This window comes from Salminus brasiliensis, chromosome 21 (assembly GCF_030463535.1).
Source record: "Salminus brasiliensis chromosome 21, fSalBra1.hap2, whole genome shotgun sequence".
Classification (NCBI taxonomy): domain Eukaryota; kingdom Metazoa; phylum Chordata; class Actinopteri; order Characiformes; family Bryconidae; genus Salminus; species Salminus brasiliensis.
This window is the reverse complement of record NC_132898.1, coordinates 3,511,813-3,539,338: the sequence shown is the minus strand read 5'-3', so window position 1 is coordinate 3,539,338 and position 27,526 is coordinate 3,511,813. Positions and strand designations below refer to the sequence as shown.

The following is a 27,526-nucleotide window of genomic DNA, read 5'->3' as shown; positions in this document are numbered from 1 at the left end:
GAGAGGTACTGGCAATAGAATAGGACCTAATGCCAAGTGTGGGCTAGAGGGGTATAAAGCCCCCTAGCTTTGATCTGTGGAGCAATGGAACTGTGTTATCTGGAATTATGGTGGTGGAGCTCCATCCAATATGTTTGGGATGAGTTGGGGAGTTGGGGATGATGAGGTGGGGTGGTGATCATTATCCAACATCCTGACCTCAATAATACTCTTGTCACTGACTGCAATCCAATTCTCACAGCAATGCTCCTCCAAAACCTAGTCGAAAGACATCTCCCCTGGACAGTAGACACGGTCACTCCAACAGAAGCAGGATTTATAAAACCCTTGATTTCGGAAGAAATTATGAATGAGCAATTGTTCCAATACTTTTGTCCCTAAAATGTAATATAAAATGTGTCTGTACACCACCTCAATGATTGCTTCGTTTTAGTCGCACTGTGGTGGTGTACAGAAGCAGAATTACAGAATTTGTGTTACTGTTCGAATACTTATGGACCCGACTGTATGTTTCACAGGCTAACCGAACTTCTAGGTGCACTTTGCTCATTAAACAGCATGTTCACATTTAATACCGTTGAATTTGCCTTCTGTCACTTGATGTGGCTGACTTAGCTTTCTGTGAGCATCTCTCTCGCCCCTCTCTTTGGAGATATGGTAGATGGGGCTTCTAATTTGTGGGACTTTTTCCTTTCAACTCAACGCTTCTGAAGATTTGCCCGAGCAGCTACTATACTCAAACAGCGTTTTTTTCCCACGACTGCAAACCTCAGTTTCTGCTTCTAGCTGCATCACTAGTAGTCACCTTAACAAAATACTCTCAGATATTTCTAATCACCCTTTGCCACAGTTACACATGAGTTCTAAGCTTCTAAGAGTCTTCCAAGTGCATGAATTCATTTCTGGAATAGCTGATATTGGCATGATGACACTGGAAAGCACACCAACGAGACCAGCCTGAATTCTACCACGAGTTGGATTGGACTGTTGCAGATAATTCCAACCCTGTAAAATGAACAGGACCTGGTTCTGGGTGATACACTGCCAGTACTGATATACCACCATACTGACTGATGGTACAGCAAGATCACTGTGTTTTGGCATAGATGCCATAATGCCCAGCACTACTGCTCATAATTTTTACTGATATTTTGATATCCATGACATAAAGCACATGAAATATCACTGTTTTGTTTATATTTGTCATATTTTTGGGCCACTTGACTCATTGTATCCAGAGCTAGTCCAATCAAAATGAGCCATGCCAGGTTTGAAAGAGAGTCTTTTAGCATAGAGTAACATCAGAAGCACTCTGAAAGATTGTTATTACTTTATTAACATTAATGTTATATCATTAATATTGTGGTATTTATAGAAGGTATTGTCATTGAGTCTGAACCCAGTAGCTACATGTTTTAACAACTCTTGGTAAACTAAAACGAGCAATGCACTTACTAAACTCAACTAAACTAAAGCAAAGAGAAGAAAAACCTGGACTTGACCGAGTTTCATCGTGCCTGGAAGTTCCTGCCAAGCTTAGTTGATATTTTGCCGTTGGTTCGTCTGGCTGTATTTCAAAGGGGCGACAAGAAATGTATCATTTAAGTTTTAGATTCAAGGCAAGGTTTATTTGTACAGCACCATTCATACCAAGTGGCAATCCCAAGTGTTTTACCTAATCAGAAAAATACAAAGACAGAAAAATAAAAGCATTAAACAACATTTAAAACGTATTTAAATGGATTACAAATATATAAAATAATAATAATAATAATAATACAAAACCAAACAAAAATACTTTCCTACTGGATGGCAGCCATAACTGAGCAAACTTTTATCTCAAAGGTAAGACCTCTAAGTTGTTAATCAATCATTGGGATGCTAGCATAATGTTAGAACCCCCAGGAACTGATCCTTGGGATATCTGTGCTAGCAAAATTATAAAACCCCCAGGAGTGGATAAAGCTTAGGATAACATGTCCTTGAGTCATTTCCAGCACCCTAAGCAAGGAAGAGCAACAAACCTATAAGCTGTTAATCAATCTTTGGGATATCTATACTAGCACATATTTAAAACCTCCAGGAGCTGATAAAGTTTAGGAGAATATTTAGATGTACACAAGTCATTTCCAGCATCCTGAGTGAGGAAGAGGAACAGAGTTAGTGCTTTCACCCATTGGAAAGCAGCCTTAACTGACCAAGGTTACCGCTTTAACGTCATCCCGCACCCAAAGCGTGAGAGATGATTTACTGTACAGTTTACTGAATTGAGCAGCAGCGAGATAATCAAAAGATATGTTAATTTCAGAGCAGTGGGGTTCATATCAGACTACAGGTTGCTAGATGTTAGAGCTGTTCTGTTTTTGCCATGTGTGTGTGTGTATATATAGTCTGTTTTTAGTTTTCTCCATTTTCTGAACCCTGTAGCAGCTTCTGTACACTGTGTACTTACTTCTGAATGAATGGACCAATAAAAATGCTCCAAATTACTTGGATTAACTCTTTTACATACATTTAATTCCATTCAAAGTTAAGACCATTTTGCCTTCTCCTGTAAACGTAGCATTTTGGAGATACATGTTTTATTGTACAGTGATGAGATATACAGTATATATATACACACTCTAAGCTCATAACAACTGTGGAACCCCTTCTGGTGTTACACAGAACTTTTTTTTTTTTTTTTTTTTTTTTTTGGTAATTAAAAAACTGCCTCCACCAATATGAAGAACCCTTTAACCAAGCAATCCAAGTTGTTATGCCCTTTATTTAAAAAACATTGATGAATGGTTCACCCCAGATGACATAATATGCAATGCATTATGGGACAAAAAATATCTAAACATTGGCCACATGAGTTTGTATATTTTGCATAATTTTCTAACCATGCAATGTTTAAAAAAGGTGTAGCAAACAGTGGCCCAAAGGCCAAGCAACTAAACTAAGGAAGTGACTTTGAAATTTCTTCCTCGGCTGGCCGGGTCCTATGTAATCAGGTTCAGGTCTGCTCATCATAGATCAATATCAACGTCCTGGGGACTGAATCTGTGACACTCACCTTGGGCCTATCATTACCCAACAGACTTTGTCCATTAACTGTGACAGCTGATAGCCTCTGCACTGAAGCAGGACTCGACACAGCATGCTGCTTCCTCCTTCCACACCGAACATGAAGCACTGGCCGTGGCGGAGTGGCCTTATCATACGGCCTCATTATGAAATGAGTGCAGCTTCGGTGTTGAGTCTGAGATTGGTTCAGTGCCCAGGTTCATTTCGGAGAAGGGGGTGGTTTTGGCTTCACAGTCAATAGGTCGGGTACTACTCTTCCTATACGATATATGTTTCCAGCACTTCAAAGAAACAGGCGTGGGGCAGGGAGAACAGGATGCAAGACAGACCCCATGAATCTTTCATTAGCATTTGATTTATTTCCCATCAGCTGATTTCATTATTTTGCATGAAATAATTAATTGGATTTGTGGTTTGCATGCAGTTCTTCTCCAGTTGGCCTAGATTTAGCTGGTGTGTTTGGAGTGGGTGGCGAGCTTGCATTTTGAGCAGAGTTTATGGGTAAACCGGAGCACGCCGAGAGATTAAAGCTGATTTCCATTTCCTTTAGTATTTGCTTGACAGAGATGCTAAACACAAAGCTTTTCATTGTGATCACCGTCTCCTGCTCCCATAGAAAATCCAACACATTTTGCCTATCCTGTCTTTCAAAGGCAGGCCTCCTCAGAGCTCAGGCTCTTAAAAAGGAAAAAATCTGATTTGAATATGCTCTGCAATAGTGACACCAACATTGACGTCTCAACAGAAAACGGCCTTTTGGGAAGACCTTTTAAAGCTTCAAGGGTGCTCCGGAATGTGTTACTGCAAAGAAATCTGAACGCTGCCTTCATTTAACATCTTATTTGTAACCTGACATGACATGCAGTATTTCACTTAAGAAAGGCCTTGATGTATAATACAGATTGCACTGTCAACCTTTAGCTTAGGCTGTCAAGGTGAGCCCTCCAACATTTCTTATGAATTTGTTCTTTCTTTTTTTAAAGATTCTTAAGAGATCCTTACAGAGATGAGAGTTTACAGCTGATAAGAGTTTCTGAAAGGGAGCAGTCAATAGCAGCAATGGAAGCTAATCAGGAGGATGCCTCTAACTGCCTGTGGCAATTTCGTAAAAAAAACTGAATGTTTAATTTGCTGAGTGCTAACTGTGGAAAGCTGAACTTAATTTTTCTATTAATTATCATATTGCCTCAGTTCCGCTGATGCTAATACTGTATTATTGGGTTGAAATCATTATTTGACAAACACGGGTGATTAAAATCAGTTCCTTGTATTCTTTATCATGGAGTTGAAAACTACCCTGAAAAAAAGGAATAAAACAGTAAGGCTAATTTTACAATAATGCAAAATACAATAGAATTTAGTGTTCAGTACAAAACGAGGGCAGTGTGCCACACTTAAACAATGGGAGATGCATATTTAAGTCTCTGGAGTCTACGAAGATTTGATGTTCCTTGATGTTTCTATTAATATTTATGTGATCTGGAGTTACAAGGCTCAAAATACGTGTCGAGATACTCGTCTCTGCCTCTTGCTGTGTCTAACTGGTGGATTTTTGAATCCGTCATCTTCATATTATCTGTAATTGGTGGATTCGTGAGTCTGGTACACTCAGTAACTTGTCTTCTGCCTCTCGCCATTTCATTACTGTTACTCATACACTCCACTGCTTTGTGAAGCTGAGACTCTGATATTATTATCAGCTTTTCATGCTTAGAGCATCTCTTCACACAGTGCTCTAGGTCACATAGGGTCTCATTACAGAGAGAGCTGAGAGTGTTCCGAATATTTTGATATTTTTGAAAACTTGGGTATTAAATACAAATCATGCTTTAAAAAAGCCGCCTAATTCATTTGTTGACTAGCTAAGAGCTCCAGAAGCAAAATCTGAAGGTAAAGAAGCATGTAGACTGAGGCGGTAGAGTAGTACTACAGGATTTTACACTCATATGACTCGGGTTACTCAGCACTACTGCTTACAGTTCTGGAGACCACCAAAGTTCCATAGTGCAGCAGCAGCAGCAGCGTTCCGGCTCTGACTCGATTCTCTCTAATACAGTCAGTGTCATACATTATAATAGTAATTCCTCACCTGTTTCAACGTTCCAGCTAAAGTAAATCACCCAGTAATCTTCTAGTCTAGTCTTCTTGGTATACTAAGGCTGTTTCTCAGTAATCTTCACCTCATATAAGGCCTTGCAAGCCAAGTCAAGATGAATCACACGACCCCTGTGGTCAGTGTTTGCCCTCTGTTTTGCACTAACTTGAGAAATATGACTATTGATTGGATGGGACTGAACAGCGAACGACTTTTTCAGGTGTGGGTGGTTGCTGGGGGTGTAGTTCAGGTTGCGGTTAAATCACTGTAGCAGGACTGAGATGGTGAAAAGTGAATCAGATGCAGCTTTGTGATGAATCATGTGAGGAATCAGGCCTACTCTGCCCCCTTGTATAGAGTCCTGCACTTCAATCTGCAGATAAGGTGGAAGTTGCTTAATGCTACAGACCATTAGTAATAATGTGGCTGCTGAATCAGGACAGGGCTTGATGGTAGGGCTGGGTGATAGGGTAAAAATACTATATCACAATATTTAAAGACATTTTCATGATACACAATATTTATCACAATAAATTTATCCGTAGCAGCAGATTCTTAAGGCAGATCCTCTCTTGTACTGAACACAGTGATTTTCTTCAACATCTGCTGCTCTTCATCTAATTAAACCAGTCTAATTACACTGTTTGTAACAAAACCTGCAGTTGATCAGTGTTTATTAAGCACCGATACTATTCACAATATGCAAAGCATATTGTCACAAGAAATATTTATCACAATATGAGAAATTACCGAAATTTTTGGAATTATTCAAATTATTGCATATTGCCCGGCCCTACTTGATGGTGGTGATGATGATGGGGGCACTGCTGGTATTATTATTATTTTTGACTGTATTAAAGAATGCTGTTAATTATGTCCCTGTAATCATTTACACTTCAAAAGCTGGTGCACTTTAAAAAAAAGGGGTTTTCCAGGGTTTGTTTGCTTTAGTAAAACCAATGGCCTTCCATGACATGAAGCCTTTTAATGCTTGCACGGTACTTTACCTGGTTAAAGGGCTCTTCAGATCAGTGGAAATTGTTTCGCAGATTATTATTTATATAGCACCAAAAATCTTTCCACTTCTGTTGTGAGCCAAAATAACTTTTTTCAGTTCCATACTGAGTGTGTATTGAGTGTATCAGTGGTGGAAACAGCTGTACTTAACTGTGTTAGATGCTAATTAACCATGCTTTAAATATTAGCACTGTCACGGCTGCTTTCTGCAAAAAGGATTTGTTAAGCTGTTAGAATTCCTCTTAGGATACGTTCACACAAGAGCTAAAAGAGGCTCAAATCTGAATCTGATATTGATATTTTCAGTTCCGAACTGGTACTGAAATCTGATATGTCGCAATGTGACACAGTCAGAATAGCCAATGCAGTGGAATTTACTGTCAGACGTTTATCCAACTCAGACATTCCTCATTAATGCAGCACTGAGGGAGGTTTTTTTGTGGTGGAAAAGTTAGGTAACAGACTTTAGGTTTAGGTTTAAGTCCAATGCAAGCTAGCTGAATTATCAGCATGGCTGAACGACTTAAAAATATTCTACTAACTGTTGGGTACAGTGGTTTCTGGTGGCTACAGTGGTTACCAACTGTACTTCGTTTTTTTACTCATTGGAACGATGAAACTGATTATAGCAATGCGACACAGTCTAGAATAGCCAGATCGAAATTTTGATGTTTATCCAACTCAACAGATCTCATTAATGCAGCAGTGAGGGAGGTTTTTCAGTGGCAGGATAGCGAGGTAACAGAACATCCAGGGTGATGTACCCTTTCTAAAGATATTAGAAGGCAAATATCGCAACCACTAAGTCTAAACTTGACCATAGGAGGGTGCTGCTGCAACATCAAAGGAAAACAAAAAGCTTAAAAACAAAGTTTAAACAAACGGGCAAAAAGCAAACAAAAAAGTGGCCGTGGCCAAATAACAAGCCCAAACACATTCTCTGTGATGAGCTCAGCTGTCAGCCTCTGGAACTCCTTGACAGCTCCTATGATGCTGCCGAATATTAAACAGAAACATCACGTGAAGCACTGCTCTTTTGCAGGTGTCAGTTTAGGAGCTTAAACTGTTCGGACGAATGTTGTATATAAGTCACATTAGAAAGTTAACAGCCTTAAAAAAAACAGATTTGGTGAGAAAATTGGACATTTATTGGAGTTTTAGACTTCACAATTGATATGTCTTGCTGTTTACAACTCAAATTTGTTGTATTTGCTTCATCATGATGCAGCAGGCACTGATGTCTTTTTTTTTTACCAGCCAATATTTACTGCTGAGACAACATGACTCAGTTACCACAGGACTTCACAACGTGGGAGAGCAAGAGGCATTGGGATTAGGTGTTACATGGGCAGGAAAGTCCAAAGCAAGCTAGCAGAGTTATCAGCATGGCTGAACAACTTCAAAGATTCTGCAAACTGTTGGGTACAGTGGTTTCTGGTGGCTACAGTGGTTACCAACTGCCCTCAATATTCTGTTTTTGCTCATTGGAATGATGAAATTGCGCTGATCTGCTCTGCCATCTCTCAAGTCTTCCTGCTTCAGACTGCTGTGCCATCGCACAAATATTGCATCATAAAGCAATTAGAATTATACAGTGCCATACTGACTGCTTTAATCTAAAGATGGAGATAAAATGCCAATTAGGCATCATCAAAAAAAAAGGCCTTTGATCCAGGCGAAAGCTTTTATCGGCCTTCAGCACAAATCAATATTCCTTGTTCCTTGTCTTCTAATAGTTTCTACACCCTTAATTAATTAAAATTAGTTTTAATTAATGTTTCCGTTATTAATTTAAAAGGAAAGTTTATAAATAGGTCGGTTCTAAATTTCGCTCACACTTCTAATATGAGTGTTTCCGACTATATGCATTTCTTAGCATTACTTAACTTTTTCAGTCTGTCATTATTTCAGAATTTGAGTGAATTGAGAGTGTTGTTAATATAAGACACTTTACTGAATTTGTAAAGCATCATCAGGGTATCATTGATAGTAGATTAAGGCAGTTCCCAACCCTGGTCCTTGAGGACCCCCTGGCTTGCAGACTTAAGCTGTGTTTGGAATGGTTCACTCATTCATTACATAGCATTTGCTACATAGTGAACTGACCGGTGATGACCAAAATACTTTTTTAGACACTATGTTCAGGAACACGAAAAAAAAGAGAGAGAAAAAAAAAAAAAGCAACGGATGGGGGCTCCGACTGGTCCCGCGGACAAAGGGCCTGCCATTATGATTGAGGATCTCTGATTCCGGGTCACACAATTGGCCTTACTCTCTCGGGGGTGGATTGATGGCACTTCCTCCCCACATCACTCCTAGTGTAATGTTGGGCACGCTGACTCCCTAGTGATGCTGTATCAGTGGCAGGTTGAAAAGAGGCAGTGGCTCGCCTCTCGTGTGTTGGAGGAGACATATGCTAGTCTTCAATCTCCCAGTGTTGGGGGCATTGCTAGTGACAAGGACAGAGATTGGGTAATTGACCTTCCAAAATTGGGTAGAAAAAATATTTTTATAAAAAGCAACAGACATTGATGGAGTGACACATTAATATTCTGTCGCGTAAACAAATCAAACAGGACTACCATATATAAAGGGTTACTGATTTTGCAAAATAGGCCCTGGCAATTTACTAATCAAAGGTTTGTTTTTTATTAATCAACACTGCAGTATTTCTGACACTCTGGGATACGTCTGACCAGAGACATTCTAAATCAGGAGACCAGACATGGTTGAAATAAGAATGCAAGTTCTCGGACCATATTTCCTTGTGCCTGGAAATAACGGCCCAGCATTGCAAGTTGGCCGCTGAGTGAACAAACTTTTTTGCAAGGAATTTGCATATGACACAATATAACGTCTTCTTGATTGGTAGTAAGACCTTACTGCTTTCATTATGACTTACATTGGTAATTCTAGCATACACCATCTGTACACTACATTTGAGATGAATTATGAGTGTTCAATAGTAATCTATACAGGGAGTAAAATATTCCATTGAGATTTTAAACAACACTGAAAAATGGCTCACACACACACACACACACACACACAGTGCACTACTTCTGTAATTGGAAGTGGTTCTGAATGCAGCTTTAGTGTTTACCCAGCTCCTACTACACCTGATCCAGCTAATCAGCTCATTACCAGGCCCTTTCTGAGTTAAAAGTGGTGTGTTAGAGAGTAGGATACCATTGAAATGTGCAGGGCAAGGGGTCCTCCAGGACCAGGGTTGGAAAACACCAAGATTATTGGATTAGACATTTATTTCCGAGCAGTGGCTTACAGATAAAGGAGGCAGATAAATAGGTTGATGTATAACAAACCTTGTGACATTAAAAAGAATCTGCTTGTTTATTTGTTATCTGTTGACAGAAACTCTGTGGGAATATTTGGTTATGAACTTTTTGGTGAAGAACTGTCTTATCAGTGCTGCTCAAAGTAAAAAAGGGTCCCAGGGGTGCTGCAGTCATCTCACTGGAGCCTTGTTTGGAGCCCTTAATGTGGTACGTTAGAAGTGCACATTGGTGGGAATTTGGCAAGTCGAACAGTGATACATTGTGAATATTCAAAGTTCTTCATCAATAAAAACAGGCCAAGAACGAATCCCTGAGGAACGCCTCTGCTTCTATCTGGCATAGCAAACTTACAAAGACAGACAGAACAGTCTGAACCTGATCTTGTGTGGAGAACTCTAAGGAATTTTTACAAGCATGAGTGATGTTGCTGAATTTCATTTGCATTAAGTCAGAAGATACGCTACAATGGCTAAAATCGGACCTTTGCCCTAACGCTAGCTGACAAATGAGTCGTCTCGGGACGGAAGAGTGAGTTGCCGTGCTTAGTTTAACATTAGCTGTCAAAAATACTGTGAACATGAACAGATGTAGAGTTTCGTGTCTTCAGGCTGCACAGTTTCTAGGATGTAGTTTGTAGTCTCATAAGCATCTTAACAGTTACAAAAATATTTTATTTTATATTTCATTAATAGAAATAATATTTAAATATTCTAGTTAATTTGGCAATTTACCAAGGGTTAAAACAAGGCCTGAGCACTGCTCAGTGCAAGTTCAGTGACTTTTTAATATAATCAGTGTTTATATAAATATATAAAAGCATCCAACAAAATTGTCTTGTGAACACGGGGTGTTCTTGTTCCACACTGAAATCTTTATGGGATCAGAGGGTTAATTTTGTTTACCAGTGTACGCATTCTGTACTGCATTGTCTGACATGAGCCGTACCCTGTGGAGCTCTTGTACATGTTGTGGTGTGTTTCATTAAGAGCTGTGTGAATTAGTATGGCTCACTGTGATCATCCCGTAACTGCTAGTGTATTAAAGCAGGCGGTCCTGGGAGCCTTGCTATGATTAATAATACTGTCTCCCAGGCAGCTGGGTTTCCAATAAGGGAGTAAATGTAGTTCCATGGAATTCCGAGTAGCAGGCTATATACTGTATGTGAGAGAGAGAGCGAGAGAGAGAGAGAGTAAGGGAGGGAGGTAGAGCGAGAGTGTGAAAGAAATGGAGAGAGTATGACATAGAGAATGAGAGGGTGGGAGCAAGGGAAGGAGCGAGAGAGCACAGCAGCCTCTTAGCGAGGGAGGTTTATAAATATTGATTAGCATTCCTACGCTGATCGAAAGAAATGACAAGGAGCACTCAGACGTTAAGCTGTCCTTAAGCAGGAGCGCGCAACTCCATGCTGCTTTGGCTCCTGGAGCTCTCTCTCTTTCTCTCTCTCTCTCTCTCTCTCTCGCTCTCTCACACTCCCCCCTTTTCTTGCTCCCTCGCTCGCCCCTTCCGACTGGTACCACCTCGCCTCAAGAGCGCCTCAACTTTCAGGGCTGGGATGGGGACTTTATTGCTCAGGAAAAGCTTAGAGCGCGCTTTTTTGTTTCTTCTCTTCCCTCGCTTCTGTGGAGTGGCGGATCGCTCCTAAGAGTGCCATGTGACTTGTTCCAGTGCTAAACCCACCTCCCTCCTCCCCCCTTGGCTTTCTTTCTTTCTTTTTTTTTCCTTTTCCTCCAACAATGAGCTGCTGCTGAGGAGAGGAGGAGGCGGCGGTGAGAGGAGGATATGTTTTCCGTTTCTCTCAAGTGCCGGCTGGGGGTCATCAGACGCAGGATCAAGGGTATTGTGCAATGCGCCACTTTGACATGGGCTTCTGTGTTTGTGTTGGGTGGGTGGGTGTTGGGGGGTGTTCTAGGTGTGCAATGTGGGAGGTGGCGGGATGACTGGGACTGGGACTTTTAAAGCTGCATTGAGGTGCTTGATAAAAGTGTCTGTGTGCATTTTAGCTTACATGTACATACATGTATGCTGCTCCGATCAGTGCAATGTTGCCTGGGGTATTTTATTACGCTGTAACAGACGGTGGTGGGTTTGTGGTGCGTGCTAAGTGTTGTTTTTTTCTTGGGGTTGAAGAAGGTAATTAGGAAGTTCTTACTTTTATAGATGGTGACAGTCTGCTCGATGATGGCTGGTGTTTGCTCGTAGGTCTGTTAGTACTTGAGATGTGCTGTGGGGTGCTTCTCGGTTTTCTCTTTTTCTGTCCCTCTGTGTTTTGTCTACTTGTAGATAAAGATCTCTACTGCATGTCTGAAAGAAGAAGAATTGAATCATGTCAGCTGTATTACAGTGTTAAGCTGTATCAAAGTGAACAGATGCTTGAGTAATTACTTTTAGCAGCAGGTGGCTTCAACTAAGAGGCCTGGTCTTTGTGTTTCCATTAGAAATTATACTAGCAACATAAGCAGTTCTGACTTTTCCATTTTTTGAGTAATGCTCATCAACTTCAGAAAGAACACCAAGCCCCGGAAATACTCCCTTTGTGTCTTGCTTTAGACCAAAAAAAAAAACCTCATCCACAGAAATTACACAATTATGTTCAAATGTTTGTGGACACCCCTTGCTGAATGCAATCAATTTCCCATTGAAGATCTAGTAGAAAGCCTTCTAGAGACAGTTCTAGAGACAGTTACTCCAACAAAAGCCCGATAAGCTATTTTTAATACCCTTGATTTTAGAATAAACAATGAATGAGCAGGTGTCCCAACACCTTTGTCCATATAGTGCATGATTAAGTTTACATGAAAAGTAAAGTTAAATTCTTGCACTGCTTCCTTGTCTGCCTAACACTCTAAGCAATAAGTGATCTACACAGAACTGAATGAAGGTTATTCAACTTGCAATGATGGAACTTTATTTGGTGCTATTTAGAATCATCTGCTCAACCCTTTAACCAGGCAACAAAAAAACAAAAAAACAAACAAAGAACCACTTAAGCAACCAAACAGTTTGAGTTAGTATTGCCTTTGCTAAAGAAACCTAAATCAGCTAGAATTTGGCCCAGTTCTGGTGAGCTTCCATGGTCTTCACCTGTAGAAGCTAGCTGAACTGTGAAGAAGTTCAAAATCAAACATGTCTATAAAACTATTTTTGTCCTCTGAACACCTCGCCCTACACTGCTTTGGGAAAAAAAATCAATAAAGCTGATAAAAGCAAGTAGCTATCTGAGCCAGGTTCAGGGCTGTTGACTCACTCAATGGAAGGAGTTTCTGTAGAACAGTGAACACTGTCACGCTTATCCTGCAAAAATACATTGACTATAGTTTGCTGATGCTTAATTACATCCACATACTTTCTAAAAAAATGCTGATGCAAGTTAAGTGCTGGATACCCAGCTCTGATGAATTGGCAAGCAATTGCCCATGCTGGAGGACCCTTTAAGACCCTCATCAAGCCAGTATCAGACCGTAGCGGTTGCTTTGTTCTGCTCACAGCAACGTTATTGTGTAAAATAGTTGGTGGTTAAGGTGGGCTTAACCCAGCAAAACACTAATGGAGAGGTTGTAATGTAGTGGGTGATTAGAATAGGGGTCAAGGGGATAGGCCCTATGTGTAAGGTGCAAGTTTAAGGTGTATTTTCCTGCAGTATTTCATTTTATTTATTTATTAAAAGTTAATTATCATAACTTAGAAAAATGAAAAAATGTAGGTCTCCTGCGACTTTATGGGGGGTATTTCTGAAATATAAGGTGAGCAGTCAGGAGTTTTATTTCAAAGTCGGAAAATAGCTTGTTAAATGCAAGGCAGTTGAACGAGAGACGCGTCAACAGGCATCATTAGCACAGTGAGTGGTTTCTTGTGTGTGGTGTCTTTACTTTAAGCATGCCTATCCCTCCCTTCTTGATTTGCATGAGCCATCTCTCCAGCATACCTTCACCCTAGAGATATGTTCCCCTCTCCTGCTGTTTATTTTTGGGACAAGTGTTGTTAACCGAAAACCTTCTCAAATTAAAATGTTGAGGAGGTTTGCCTCACACCCGCAACGCAATTTCAGCTCTCAGTGATTTCCTGGTGCCCGTCCAACAGTGAACAGGATTGTCTGCCAAAGTTCTTTACTGTGTCAGGTGATGATATGATTAATGGTAGCAGGAGCCGTGCAATATTGGGAGGCGGAAGTCATGGGATTGAAGTATAAAAACCAATTTACCGTTTCATACACCTTGGTGGAGCAGTGATTGATGAACTGAATGTAGAAGCTGGAAACCTTCAATGCGAAGAACTCTGGCCTTATGTGCCATGACATAATGGGAATGGGGCTCGAGTGGACCTCTTTTTTAAGGTTATGGTTTCATTTCTGATCCCACACTTTGCCAGGGCTGGATATTGCCAGGAGTTTCACAATAACCACATCGCAATATGAAAAGTTACAGCACTGAACAGCATACTAGATCTTCAACCTAACTTTTTCTTTTTTGTTAAACTGGATTGAGTTGCAGTAGTAGTCTCTATCATGCTGGTTGTACATGCATGTGTTGTACACATGTGAATATGAATTTGTGTATTCGCAAGATTGTATTCAAGATATATTCAAATACAGACCATTGTTTAAACACAGACAAGTCCTTACAGGCCAACTTTGCAATGTCGCTGGGCAGGTGTTTCTAGTCATATGAGACTAGGCTTCCATATCTATGAATTTGGACAGACCACAATATTTGAAACTTAAGGTCAAATTACTGTTTTAAAAATATAAATCTGAAAAAAACAAAACAAGATAGATCTCCACATTGAGGGGAGGGTGGTGTTTCTCTACTCACAGTGTAACCTACATGCTTATTGGCTCATTTTGTTGAAGGGCAGGACTTTACCAGTAAACAGACGCCATGTCTGCTCATGTATAATGTCTCTGGTACAAGCTAGTGGTTAAGAATTGGAATTGGATAAATTGGGGAGAAAAAGATGTTTTTTGTTGCTCACTTGATATTAGTCTAAGCCTGATCTGGTCCACACTTACTCCCACACAACTTTAAGGAGCAATTTCAGAGGATTTATCAGCTGTGAGACAATTATTGGGCTGTTCAGGTAGGTGAGCTGTGCACGCTTGATGGTCATGCTGAGATTGGACTGAGCTCCCTAGGGATTTCTAACTGATACTCATTTTCACTGTGCCTCTTGCTCAATTTAACACAGAAGCAAACCTATATACTTGCATTTATTTAGACTCTGGTGGCATTGTATCTTAACAAATCATTATTTGCAGTGCTGAGAGAAAATGGTTTTAATTGCTAGTCATTTCTTTCAAACATCTGGTAATCTGGTGCATTTGGTTGCAATTGAAAAGTAGCATGTTCTCAAAGAAGCCAGCATCAAAGAAATGTGTAATTGAAAGAAAAATTGCAGCCGACATCCCCGCATGAGAGACGTAAGACGAGGAATGATGAAACTGCCATTCAAGCCTGCAAATTTACCTTATGTTGTTTATCCCAAACCTTTAGCCAACAACCATATGATAATAAAGTACAAAAAGCAAGATGAAAGTCTTGGAGTGCCTACTTTCATGTGGCTTACAAAACTGAGTGTGCATCTGTCAGTGCACTTCCAACGCTGAGGTGGGGGGACGCAAGCATGTTTATGCATTTAGACTCCCAGCTTCTTGAGAAAATGAGCACTACACAACAATAGCTGATGAATATGAACAAAAGGCCGTTTCTTTCATCCATGTAATGAGGCTTTAGTCTTTAGAGATGCTGCACTAGGTGATTTATGACTCTCTCACATACACTGTATCTGACAACCTGAGAGCGCTTCAGGGGCCTCTGGCTTCCTCTCTCAGCTTTCATGTCACAGAGCATCAGCTGCTGCTCTGCCACACACCAGTTCTTCAGTTAGCTGTGGACTTTCACAAAGCATACAGCTGTTCTGAATAGATTTATACCAACAAACTGAGGCACTAACAAGTAAAAGTTACCCATTTAACTTTGTTTAGCAGCCTACTGGAAACTTCTGTGAGGCAGGGATGTAACTGAACACAAATACAGAACTTTTTCATAATCCTACTAAATTCCAGAAGACAGATTCATCACCAACTCTGCTTGCACGTTAAAACCACTCACAGATGTATTGGCGGCTCTCTACACAGGCAGACATGACTGCTTTTATTTCACATACGCTGTATGGACAAAAGTATTGGGACATCTGCTCATACAATGTTTCGCCAAGAGCGTTAGTGAGATCAAGATGCTAGATGATCCCATCTCATCCTGAACTCCGAACTCACCCCAGTAGTATTGGAAAGAACATCAACATTCCGAACAACATAGTTCCACTGCTCCACAGCTCAATCCTGGGGGGCTTTTTTCTCTAGCCCTGGCATTAGATTCATATTTATGGGTTCATGTTTATCTGCTCCAGAGGGTCCTATTCTTTCAGAAAGACTTCTCTACAGGGACTAGACAACTAGCACTTGCACATCTGTGTCAGCAATGGGTGCTTAACCTAAAGTAGCTGAATGCGTTCATTAGAATGGGTGTCCACAAACTTTTGCACACATAGTATATTTACTGACTGAAATATGATTTCAGTTTTCCATTTACTTTGAGAAACATTCCCCTCTCATATAATCAGAACCGCCACTCCACACAGACCACTCACTGAGCGCAGGGCAGCAGATCTCTGTTGGGGGTCTCCAATTCATAAATAATTCACCTGAATAAGTGTATATATATATGTGTGTGTGTGTGTATATATATATATATATATATATATATACACACACACACACACACAAACTCGAACGTTCATCTTGCACATTCTTAAATCAAATGGGCTTAATGAAATGCCTCTTAAAAAACCCATTAGACTTAAAGGTCATATGTAAGCCACACCCACTTCCAGTTCAAATCCAAATCCAGATATTTTGAGCACCAAGCAGCTACAGAATCAGACAGATACGGACACAGTGTTACACAGCTACTGTTTCTGCAAGTACTAACTGTCAATTATACATTAGCCTGGCCAGACCAGCCTCCCTACCAATAGAATGAATTTTCAGAGTCTTTAGAGCATTGCTACTTCTCAGTACTCTACAGTACAGTGTGATACTCTGCGATGCAGTTTCTTTTCACTGAGGCTCACACACGCTTAGATGATAAAACCAGAACTTCAAAAGTCAAGTCAGTGACCTAAGGAGTGTTTCCCACTGTAGACTGGCTCATTTGGGGTTTGCTTGCTCTCCTTTTTAATCAAACTTAGCTTGACGCTTAATTCGGAACAGGCTTTTCAGATGTTACTTCCCTAAACAGTGAGCTCCCACACATTTCGGTGTCTGGGTTTCGGCAGTCTGTAAAAGGGAGGTCAGAATTCCTGCTGAATCCGTCTGTACAGTCAATCGCATATCAACCGTTTCGTTTTAGCTGCATTCACGCTGAACGCTAAAGCTGTCATTCAAGTCAGTCTTTTGCCACTCAGTGGGCATGTATGGTTGCAGTGACTCCTGCCGCCGGTGACGTCAAGTGCATAACCTCTGATGTACTAACTAGCAAGCCCCAGTTTTTCAGCGGATTGCATGGACAATTGTGCTCTCGAATTCCGGCCGCTGATGGCCAAATGTCATGGCCCATAGTGGTAGTGGTAGTGCATTAGACAGTTGAGCCACTTGGAGCCCCCCGAATCTGGTGAGCTATGATAGTTGATGTTGCTGTCAAACATAACGCCATATGTAAAACACAAAAGGTACACAAAATCTTAATGTTTTTACTGTGGGTTTGAAAGGGTTAAGACTGAAGATTTAAAACGCTGCCACGGTAGACCACATTACGAAGCAGACCCCTGTACATTCCCACGCTGCGAGACTACACCTTCATTGAATTGCAAATGAGCGAGCAATAAATGTGTTTTCCTTTTGGCTAGAAAACGATATGTTTGCCCTTTTATTCATTTATCAGGCTAAGCGTGTTTAGTGAAGAAAAGTGTATTTGCTCTAGCAATTATTTTGAAATGTTATTGTTATGTCTGTGTGTGTGAGATGCATGCCCACGGCAAGGTTTAACAAGGAATGAAGAGTCAAATATTTTGCTGTTTAAGACTTTTCCATCCTGCACTTATGCCTTCCTTTTTGAACCAAAACAGAATCATGCCCTGACTGTCTAAAGCAGAGCAACTCTGCCCTTTTGCTTCCTAATAAAACAACACCAAGGGATCAAATGCTTCTTTGCAACATGTTCTTCAACCTTTACAAACTTAGCAAATACTCAGTTAGAGTAAGAACAGATAGCTCTTATAAAAGTGGAATACATGTGCTTTGAATGTATTACAAAATCTAATAATAATAATGTATAACATTATTATAAGCTGCACTCCTGTTATTCAGACGTCCTATATCAGAACATTATTGAAATTAAGTGTACAATGATTTACACTGAAAACGTGGACCATTTTACATCACCTGTGTATAATGATGTTGAAGCCTAATCATTTCCTTTTTTAAATTACTTTCTGGTTGCAAATTTATTATTAAATACACTGTGCAAATTAGAGCCACCAATCAACACCTCGTCACCAATCAACACCAATATGAGTGGGCCTGCAACTTGCCAAGGCTGCATTAAATGGGCAAACACTGTGATAACTACAGCTAATATCACTTAACTGCTCTGGCTAATAGGGCTAACTCACAATAGGAAAGGCTGACTCTTGCCAACAGGTTTCATTTATGCTAACATAGGCTAACCCTAGCTAACAGGTAGAATTCAGATGTCTTACTAGTGTTGCAGAGTGCGCAATAACTGCCCGAGGACCCTTGCGGAGTGAAATCAGGATAGGGATGTGAGACTGGCTTGGCAGTCCTGTAGACCAAATCACTGCAGACTTTGGACCATTCTTCATTTAATACACCTGATTTAGCTCGTCAACTTATTATCAAGACCTTCCTGAGTTAAATTCAGATAAAAAACGCTAATCTCTGCTGAGTTGTGGCCTGGAAGGAACCCAGTTTGACATCTCTCTCTCTTCCTCTCTCTCTCTCTCTCTCTCTCTCTCTCTCTCTCTCACACACACACACACAGAGTCAATTGTCCTTGTTCAAGAACAGTTTGAGAGTACCCTTTCTCATAAACTGCCTTTATTGTTTATTGCCCCATCAGGCAGCTAATGTTCGACATCAATCTGTATATAGGAAAAGCCTCTAGTCATAAACTTCGCTTTTTCAATCACGCTGCCATTGCGTGATGTTTATACCTAAAGCACTGCTCTAATGTTTTATGCCGTACAATAGCAAGTGTTGGAGTTGTAGGACATTGCTGGGCACTTATGCCTAAGTGTCCAACAGTAAGAATATGTTCAGCTGCCCACCTTCTCATTATGGAAACGGCTCAGAAAAGTAACAATACTTCAGTAATATTGATATGGACACTGTTGGAGCTTACGCAAATCAGCTTTTCCAGAAGGCATGCTTTAAATGACGTTAATTAATATTCGCACTGTTTTAATGGAGGCCCTCAGCCTCCATAGGGGGCAGTGGTGGCTCAGCGGTTAGAGCGCCGGGATATCGATAACAGGGTTGTGGGTTCGATTCCCGGGCTCGGCAAGCTGCCACTGTTGGGCCCTTGAGCAAGGCCCTTTACCCTCTCTGCTCCCCGGGCGCTGGAGTTGGCTGCCCACCGCTCTGGGTGTGTGTGTGTACTCACTGCCCCTAACACATGTGAGTGTGTGAGTGTGTGTTCACTACCAGATGGGTTAAATGCGGAGAACACATTTCGCTGTACAGTCCACACTGTACAGTGACGAATACGTGCACCTTTATCCTTTTTTTTATCTTCCTGCATAATGGCAATAAAGAACCAAGACTCACTGATTAACAGTTCTGTTTGTGTGGGCAAACTCAAGTGACCCCAAGCTGGCTTTAAAATGTGTATGAAGGTGATGCAGTTTGGGAGAGGTGAAAGAGGTTCAACCTGGATGTTATGTTCAAAGCCCCAGTCAGAACTGGTTCATTTGCCCGAAGACATATTATAGTGGCCAGCATCTAGGAGTTAACAGAGCTCCCTCAGCTTTATATTACTTTTAGTACTTTTTTCACTTATTATTCTTCATTCCACTTATTTGTTTAGTGTACTTTTCCTTCTTAGTGTAATACTTGTTAACATGATGTGTGCTTGTTAAATGTCATACTTGTGTTGCTCTCCCAAAGTAAAATTCCTTGTATGTGTAACATACTTGGCAAAATATCCAAATCTTTGAAATAGTGTATGTTAGTGTGGTAGCATTTTATTTTAGCAAAGAGCTAACCAACTAAGTAAACTTTGTCATTCTTCCTCCCCATGGACGTGTTGGGTGAAAACAGACATATATGTATATGAATACAGTCAAAACAGTTGAGGCTACACAATGGACAATGGATCCACAGCAGCAATGACTGTCACAGTGCGTCATCATATGGCTGGAGATGAAAACTGATACTTTTGTGTGGGCACAAAACAGGGGTAAATTCCCGATGATCTATCACAGGCCTGTAGAAGGCACAAAATAAATTAGCAAAGCTGCTTCAAATATTTAAGGAAACAGAGCACTTATCCAAGTCACCCTATTATGGCCATCGTGACCTTGGATATCATTTGATGCGATTTTATTTATATGAAATGGGCAGTCTGTAATGGACATTTCCACCACTATAGGTTAAAGCAGAGGTGGGCAGTTTCGGTCCTGGAGGGACAGATTCCTGCACAGTTTTGTGATTTCCTGCACAAACACACCTGATTCAACTCACCTGGTAATTGCCAGGTGTAGTAGGTCGGTTAGAACAAGGAAATCAGCAAACTGTGCTGGACTCATATATATAATAAATAATGTATTGTTACTTATTAACTATTATTTAGTATGATCAAATACTTCTGCAATGATTGTGCTGATGCATAGCTGTTAAGTCTATTGTGTTGTTTATGAAAATAATACATTTCTTGTTTCCCCCACAGCTAAATATTTTCTTAATTTGGCTATTAGAAATGCTCATTTCAATCCATCACACATCTGGACGCATTGATTTCTTTTTTGGTCATCTTTTGTCTCCATTAAATTCCCTTCTCTGAAGTGGCCCACTTGTCTCCTCTCCAGAGGGACTGAGTTAATCAGACACTGTCTCTGGCCCCTTCTGTGGCTTGGAATGCTAAGTAGAGGGTAACATCGCATCCCACCCCAGAACAGAGATCCTGTGCGAGTGTGTACCATCTGAATGTGGCCCAATTGCTATCAGGCCACTTCTTCCTCTACCCATTCAGACCATAAAAGGTGTTCTAAGGAGCACTGTATTGATCCCACCTTTGTTTAGCTCCACTTTAAAGACGTTGAGGTGAATGAGTTTAGCCACTGGCTCAACGTGTTGCCTGATCGAACTGAATGTGAGGAAATGGAATGAGACCAGGCGACTGAAGTGTTTAGACCACATTTCTCAACTGATATTTGAGTTCATATCTGATGTCAGAAATCTCTGATATCATTCTTTCACAATAACCATTAACTAATATTTACATTTATGGAATTTAGCAGACATTCATTTGTTTAATTATTAGGGTTAGGAATCTTGCCCAAGGACTGTTTTTGATATAGCATGGTCTGAGCAGGGAATCAACCCCAGTCTGCCAGGTGGAGGGCAGCAGTGTCACCCACTATATCAATCTAATTACACATGCAATGATGCTGCAAGTATAGAAACTGCAGGTGTAAAGGCTACTGGTCTTGTGGCTTATTGGTGTTCAACTAGGTTCTCATGTTAAACCATGCCTAAAATCAAGTTAGCCATGGATGTAATGGATGAGTAACGTTCAGGACTTTGTTAAATGCATAGGAATTATACAGTTTGACATATTGACTAGCTCCCCTCAGACACTCTAGACTTTTCCCCCCAAAGTTTGCCCCTCTAAATTTTTTAATGATTTGTCATGGCCTTTGAAAGTGTGCTAAGCTGCTTAATCATGTACAGTTATAAATGTGCCATGCAAAATGACAGACTTGTCCTTGTCAATGTCATCTCCATTTCACAGAGCTAAGACTCTGACCATAAAGAATTACTCTGACCACTGAATTAATTCCATTTCACACTGAGCTGACAGGCACATCAAATTTGTTACTTTCAAGCGCATCTGCTGTGAAATGCCTTTGACACCAGGAGATCCAGGGTACAGGCTAAAGCAGATCAGGATGTGATATGATCAGACAATACATTTTAATTCCCTAGTGGATGAACGTGCAACAATCTGTTAATCATTTTCTCACCCTCTCATCATTCAACCCATCCTCTAGCTGCTTTGACATTTAAAAAAAGCAGAGCTACTTGTCATCACTGTTTCATATTTTAAAGCACATTTATTTTCATTGCTCCTTATCTCATTTTCAGATATTGCCCCCGCCTTCCTCCTCATACATAATTAGCTGCTGCATGCTTCGTTATTCCAGCTGAGCTCCATTTCCCACCTCTTCCACCTCAGATATACATATCAAATGTCTGATGTGAAATATTTATACTGTTTGGTAAGGTTAGCGGAGCTCTTTTTGGAAAGCTGTTCTCCTTCTACCCAAAATATCGTGCAGTCTCAGTGCCCTCTGCTGATTAGTGGCAGACATACAATATTTATGGCTCTGCTTTTATTTTCTTGCTTCAGCCTCTCCTGATAAATCTTAGGCTTAAGCTGTGTCATACAAGCACAGCTTGTGGAGAAGGCTTCTTCGTAGTGAATACTTTAAAGAAAAATTACACAACGCAGGACGTTGTGATATGTTAGCACATTATTGAGTGCAATGTGATATAATTAAGAAAGTGTACGGTACAAATAAAGTTATTATTATATGGTATTAATACATATAGGACTGCCATGTGTTCAAAATAGCAATTAAGTTAAATTATTAATATTTTAGACTGCACTCTACTGATATCTACTTAATATTTTATTTTATTTTTTAAAGTAGAAGAGTAGTCAATGACTTGTCAGGGACAAATAAGCATTTTTACCAAACATGCAGTGTGTGCAATGTTCTAAAAATATAATAATGTTTAAGACTTATACTTGCTTTTTTGAATAAATAACTTTTAATTTTATATTTATTTGGTAGCTATTTATAAAAAAACTAAATAATAAAAAGAATGTAGAATATATACTCACAGAGCACATTATTAGGAACACTGTACTAGTACTTGTAACCTTTGTTCTCAAAACCATCCTAATTCTTGGTGGCATGGATTCCACAAGTTGTAAACATTTCTTTCTGCAGCAGATTTTGTTACATTTTAACAGCGTTACTGTAGCCATCGTGTCAGATCCAACTACGACTTGAACTAACTATGACTTGAACTTGCTTCGGTAGCAAATAAGGCTACAGCCTGCAGTCTGTCTTCATTCCAATTACATAATGTTAGCAGTTTTGCCTCAGTTTAATAACTGGCACTTGTTAAAGTGTGTAGGAGCTGAAGTCCATTAATGACGGATATAAAAGTTTTTTTTTTTTTTGCTAGAACTTGGCTGGAGAGGTCTGCCTCTGTGAGTTCTGGCCTTGATCCTCGAGCATGCAAGTCTAGCTGAATAAAGAGTCCGGGCCCTCTTCACATGAGCTGCATAGCAAGTCTCAATGGAGGGGAATGATCAAGATGGTGGAGGAATGGGGGAGCGTTCCAGCACGGTGCTGATCAAAGTGGCTCCTCTGTCTGAGGCGCTGTCTTGTTGACTAGTGTCAGCACAGGCGCAGACTGCTAAATTTTTGATCCCATCAGGGGATACGCTTGACACAACTAGCGCAAACCCAGAGAACGGCAGCACACCAATTTGGAACAGTACAAGAAATGAATACTCATTTCTCTCAGGAAGAACAGGGAAAGGCAGGCCTTCTGGTTATGTGTTTATTCCATTTTTTCCTTGTGTTTTGTTCTTTTTCACCCAGTTTATTTGTCACCAAGTCCCAGGCTTTCCTCTTATGATGCCAAATCTAAGATCAGGCTGGTAAGATGAAAGAAGCACATGCTTCTGAGGCATATTTGAAGTATCCAGGCATGAAGTGCTTAGGAAAACAGCTGACTTTACTATTTTGATGCTCCCCACAGAGCCAATAGGCTATTTTGTGAGGGTCTCCCCTGTAAAAATGGGCTGATTTCTTCTTGCTTCTTCCTTACCATGCAGGTCAAAGCTGAAATTCTCTGCTTTTCATTGAATTTACTGAATTAAGTGGACATAACACTGTGGACATTACTGTAGTTTTGTTAAACCTGGCCATAATGTTTACATGTTATTTTTTAAGTGTATCTTAATCTTCGATCTGATTTGCTATGAATTTCCTTTGTAAGAGACAATGCTCATCATTCTAACATGAGATTTCTATATAACAGAAACATGAATTGCAGGTTTTAGTCACTCACTTGCAGTATTCCCTGCTGACCTGAAGAAATCTAGTCAGCTTAGGGGATGCCGGTTTATTGCCTGTGTTGCAAGAGTAGCATATCTGAATCAGAACCACATAATTCCACTGGGAACTACCGATTTTATAACAGGCGGCCGTAGCCATGGGCTGTAGCTACATTCAAGTCATATATGAGCTTATGCTGCATTTTGTAATGAACTGTCACAAGGCCTTTAAAAAGCAGGGGGTATGGCATCAGGACAACTATGCTGGGTGTTGAGTTGAGCAAAGGCATGGCTGAGGGATTAGGCAGAGAAAAAAAAAAAAAAAAAGATTTCTTGTGAAAAGGGATTTTGTATTCCTGCAGCATACCCTAGCCCCCGCTCTGTGAGTTCACTTGGTTTAGCCCAGTGGGTCACAGCATTAGTTAGGTGGACTAATTTTTCTATCTCAGAGTGTTTCTCTGAAGTACCCACACAGCAGAGCCCCCTGTTGTGCATTGCTGCTGGCTGTACATGTACAAACACAGAAAGGCCTGAGTTTTTTCACACAGACCCTCACACTGTCCTGAATTAATGCAGGAGCCCGCAACCCTCCAGGATTGAATTAAAGATAGATAGGTACATATTTATAAGACACCTGACGGAAGATCTGTAGAAATTTTTTTGTCATTGTGATTAATTTTTTGGTTAAGTATTTAAAATAACTCCTGTTATGCTTTATTCACTACCCTTATTTACAGCAACAGAAACAGTATCTCAAAATTAAACAATTAAAAGTTATTATGCAAGTGTGCCTATAGTGGATGTGCTGGGCTTCCTGTGGGCTTTTTCCTTAATGAGAATATAATGCACATCAATTTTGCAAAAGATACAATTAGCAGACATCAATATTCCAGATTCCAACTGGAATGTATTCAATGTGTAAGAAAGAACAGTGTGTGAAAAAAGAGCCCACACACTTAGATCTACTTGAATGCTGCAGACAGATGGGTAAATACATGCAAACATATGCATGTATACACACACATAAACCCTTCGGATCTCCCTACCCCCCGGTGCTAAGCTGATACTGAGGCATTCAGATTTAGAAGTTTGTTGCATCAGTTCCATTATGGTTTTCAGCAGCATGAGACATCAGTATTACCCTGTGATTGTGGTACCTCTTCAGGCCTGCAACCCCCAATTAGCATTTTCTGTCTCTTGAGAACACACAGCATTGAATACATACATTTATTATTACGCAAAATGTAGTTCTACAAATTGATTTAAAACTAATTCCTGAAGGAGATTGGTGAGGTTGAGCTACTTTGGCTTTTCTAGCAACTCCAATTTATATAAGTTATGCAAAAGATTTATTGAGGTATGAGGATTTGCCAAACACATTATTGATCCTTTTAGGTTGTCCTCTTTTACTTTAGTATCTCAGGGCAAATTAAAACACAAGTTTTCTGTGTCAGTGGATATATATCATACTGTGCTTTTTGTAGCTACCGTTGACTTTTATTCTATTTTTTTATATTTTCAAAATCATTGATTTGGATATTTTTCCTTAGTTAAAGACAGTTAAGTGTATCAGTTTCCAGTGTATCTTCAGACTTGTACACATTCATTTTGTAAGTTATTTCTCTCATATCAAGTATTTTTTATCGTTGCTTTCTGCAAAGGTGGCCATTTGTTTTGCTGCTATTAGTAAAGGAAAGCAGGAGAGAGAATATTGTTTATGGCTTTAGGCAATGACAGCTTAGATGTTATCTTTTTCTTATCTCTGCAGCTAACGTCAAAAGGTGTTCAGGCAAGTTTCAGCAAACTTTAAACAGCACTTTGTGATCTATAAGCCTTTAAAACATTCTCTGCTTTTCAAATCAGTCTTACATTTTGGTTCACGGAATTGTTTTTGCAGCTTGTTTTAAAATGTCCTAATTTTAGCAGGTTGTGATGCATTTATACTAGTAACTTTTAAACCCTACTACTGGACAATATGACAACATATTATAACTATAAATTGTGTCACAGTACTCTTTTCTGAGAATATCACTGTCAGTACTTGTAGAACAGGGGTGTCCAATCTGAACTGGAAAAGGGTGGCGTGACTGCAGGTTTTCATTCCAAACAAGCTGGAGCACACCTGACTCCCATTCGTTTAATCATTTGGTTTCAGTAGTCAATTAAATCAGTTGCTACACTTCGTCTACAAAGTGTCTACTTTGTCTGCAGCTATCGTGGCTCTTAGAGGATAGGATTAGAGACCCTTGTTTTAGAGCACTTAACTGCATGTCTCTCCAGCAAGGGTTTAGGTCAATTATAGAGAGCCTGTAGACAGAAACAACTATTGCAGAGTAACTACATAAACTGCATATAACAGTAGGAAGAGAGTTTGACATTCTTGTTTCATTTATTTGTTTTTACAAACTGATTTTCCTCATGAATCTTTTTAGTTAAAAATAAGTTTAGAAAAAAATCATTGGACTCTGTTTTGCATAGCTGGTCCATTCTTGAAATATTAAAATATATATTGTGTATTGTTAAAGTGGCTTTAGATGTCAGAAACCAAGATGTGAAACTTCCTCTTACTCTACTTACTCTGAAGTGTGCTTTTGCCTATCAGCAGTACTTTATGCACCACTGGTGTGGAATGCTGAATAGCTGATGAATTAACACATTCAGAAACAGTTAATTAATCCTTGAACCACATTAAATTTAATCAACTTTCTGGACACAGAACAAAAAGATGTGCACATTAAAGGATAAACAGAAATGCCTGCCTCTATGAATGGTGAGCAATTTAGCAAGGAAATGTAATGCATGGATGCTAAGCCAGAATAGAAAATCCTTATCATTTAAAAGGGATGTGCGTTTTATTAAAACCGAATATTGGGACATGCTCATGTAGTTGGATTTATTTGTGAAGAAACATAAAAATACATAAAAATACAAGCAATTCCAAATGTTTAGGAAATGGAACCAGTGTAATACACCAACATCCATTAATTCTAAAGGTAACTGTGATTCTGCCAACATATATATATACAAAATACACATGCTTAGATTATTAATGTAGTGGCACTGACTCATTTAGTGTTTAAAGTGTACAAATTCAGTATATTTCAATGTGTGCGTAATACACACACACACACACACACACACACATATATATATATATATATATATATAGACACTAGATTTTGCTAGTGTGATGCTTTAATAAATTCAGCAGCTGTGTAAAAGAACAGTTTTGAAATATTGCTGTAGGCACAATTCTTTCCTTATAAAGTTGGAAGTCAAAAATATGCCCATAATAATTTACTCATCTCTCCAACTCTACTACAAAAGATATAGTTAGAGACACAGATTGGCTCATGCATTTTTCTCATGTTATTCCCCAGACTTCTTTCACAAGATGAAAAGATCTCTACCTCTCCTTGAAATGCTGACTCAGTAAAGCATATTGTTCATTTCATAGGAGAAATGTATTTTCAGATTATTACCATAGTAATGCATTCGCTACTGTAGCATCTTTTATTCATTTGCATCTACAACCTATTAAATAAAACCTTTAGTTAGCTTTCTCTATAATTCTGTGTAATTAATGCTCTTTACAGATCATGTACATACCAGCATGACCCAGTTCATCTGTAATACAGTTAATACAATATGTGAAAATAAAAAAAATGACTGATGTCTAC

At 39.7% G+C, this 27,526-nt stretch overlaps 1 protein-coding gene across 4 annotated transcripts in view; it reads left to right on the top strand.

Moving 5' to 3' along the window:
• Positions 1-27,526, top strand: part of grip2b (glutamate receptor interacting protein 2b) — a 214,287-nt gene that overhangs the window by 82,260 nt on the left and 104,501 nt on the right. Inside the window, exon 1 of one of the 4 annotated variants that reach the window (XM_072665621.1) lies at positions 11,221-11,311. The exons of the other annotated variants lie outside the window; for them this stretch is intronic. Coding sequence (XP_072521722.1) covers positions 11,257-11,311 — 55 coding nt within the window. The 5' untranslated portion in view covers positions 11,221-11,256. Of the gene's footprint in view, positions 1-11,220; positions 11,312-27,526 lie in introns of those variants that run through there. 4 annotated transcript variants of the gene reach the window in all.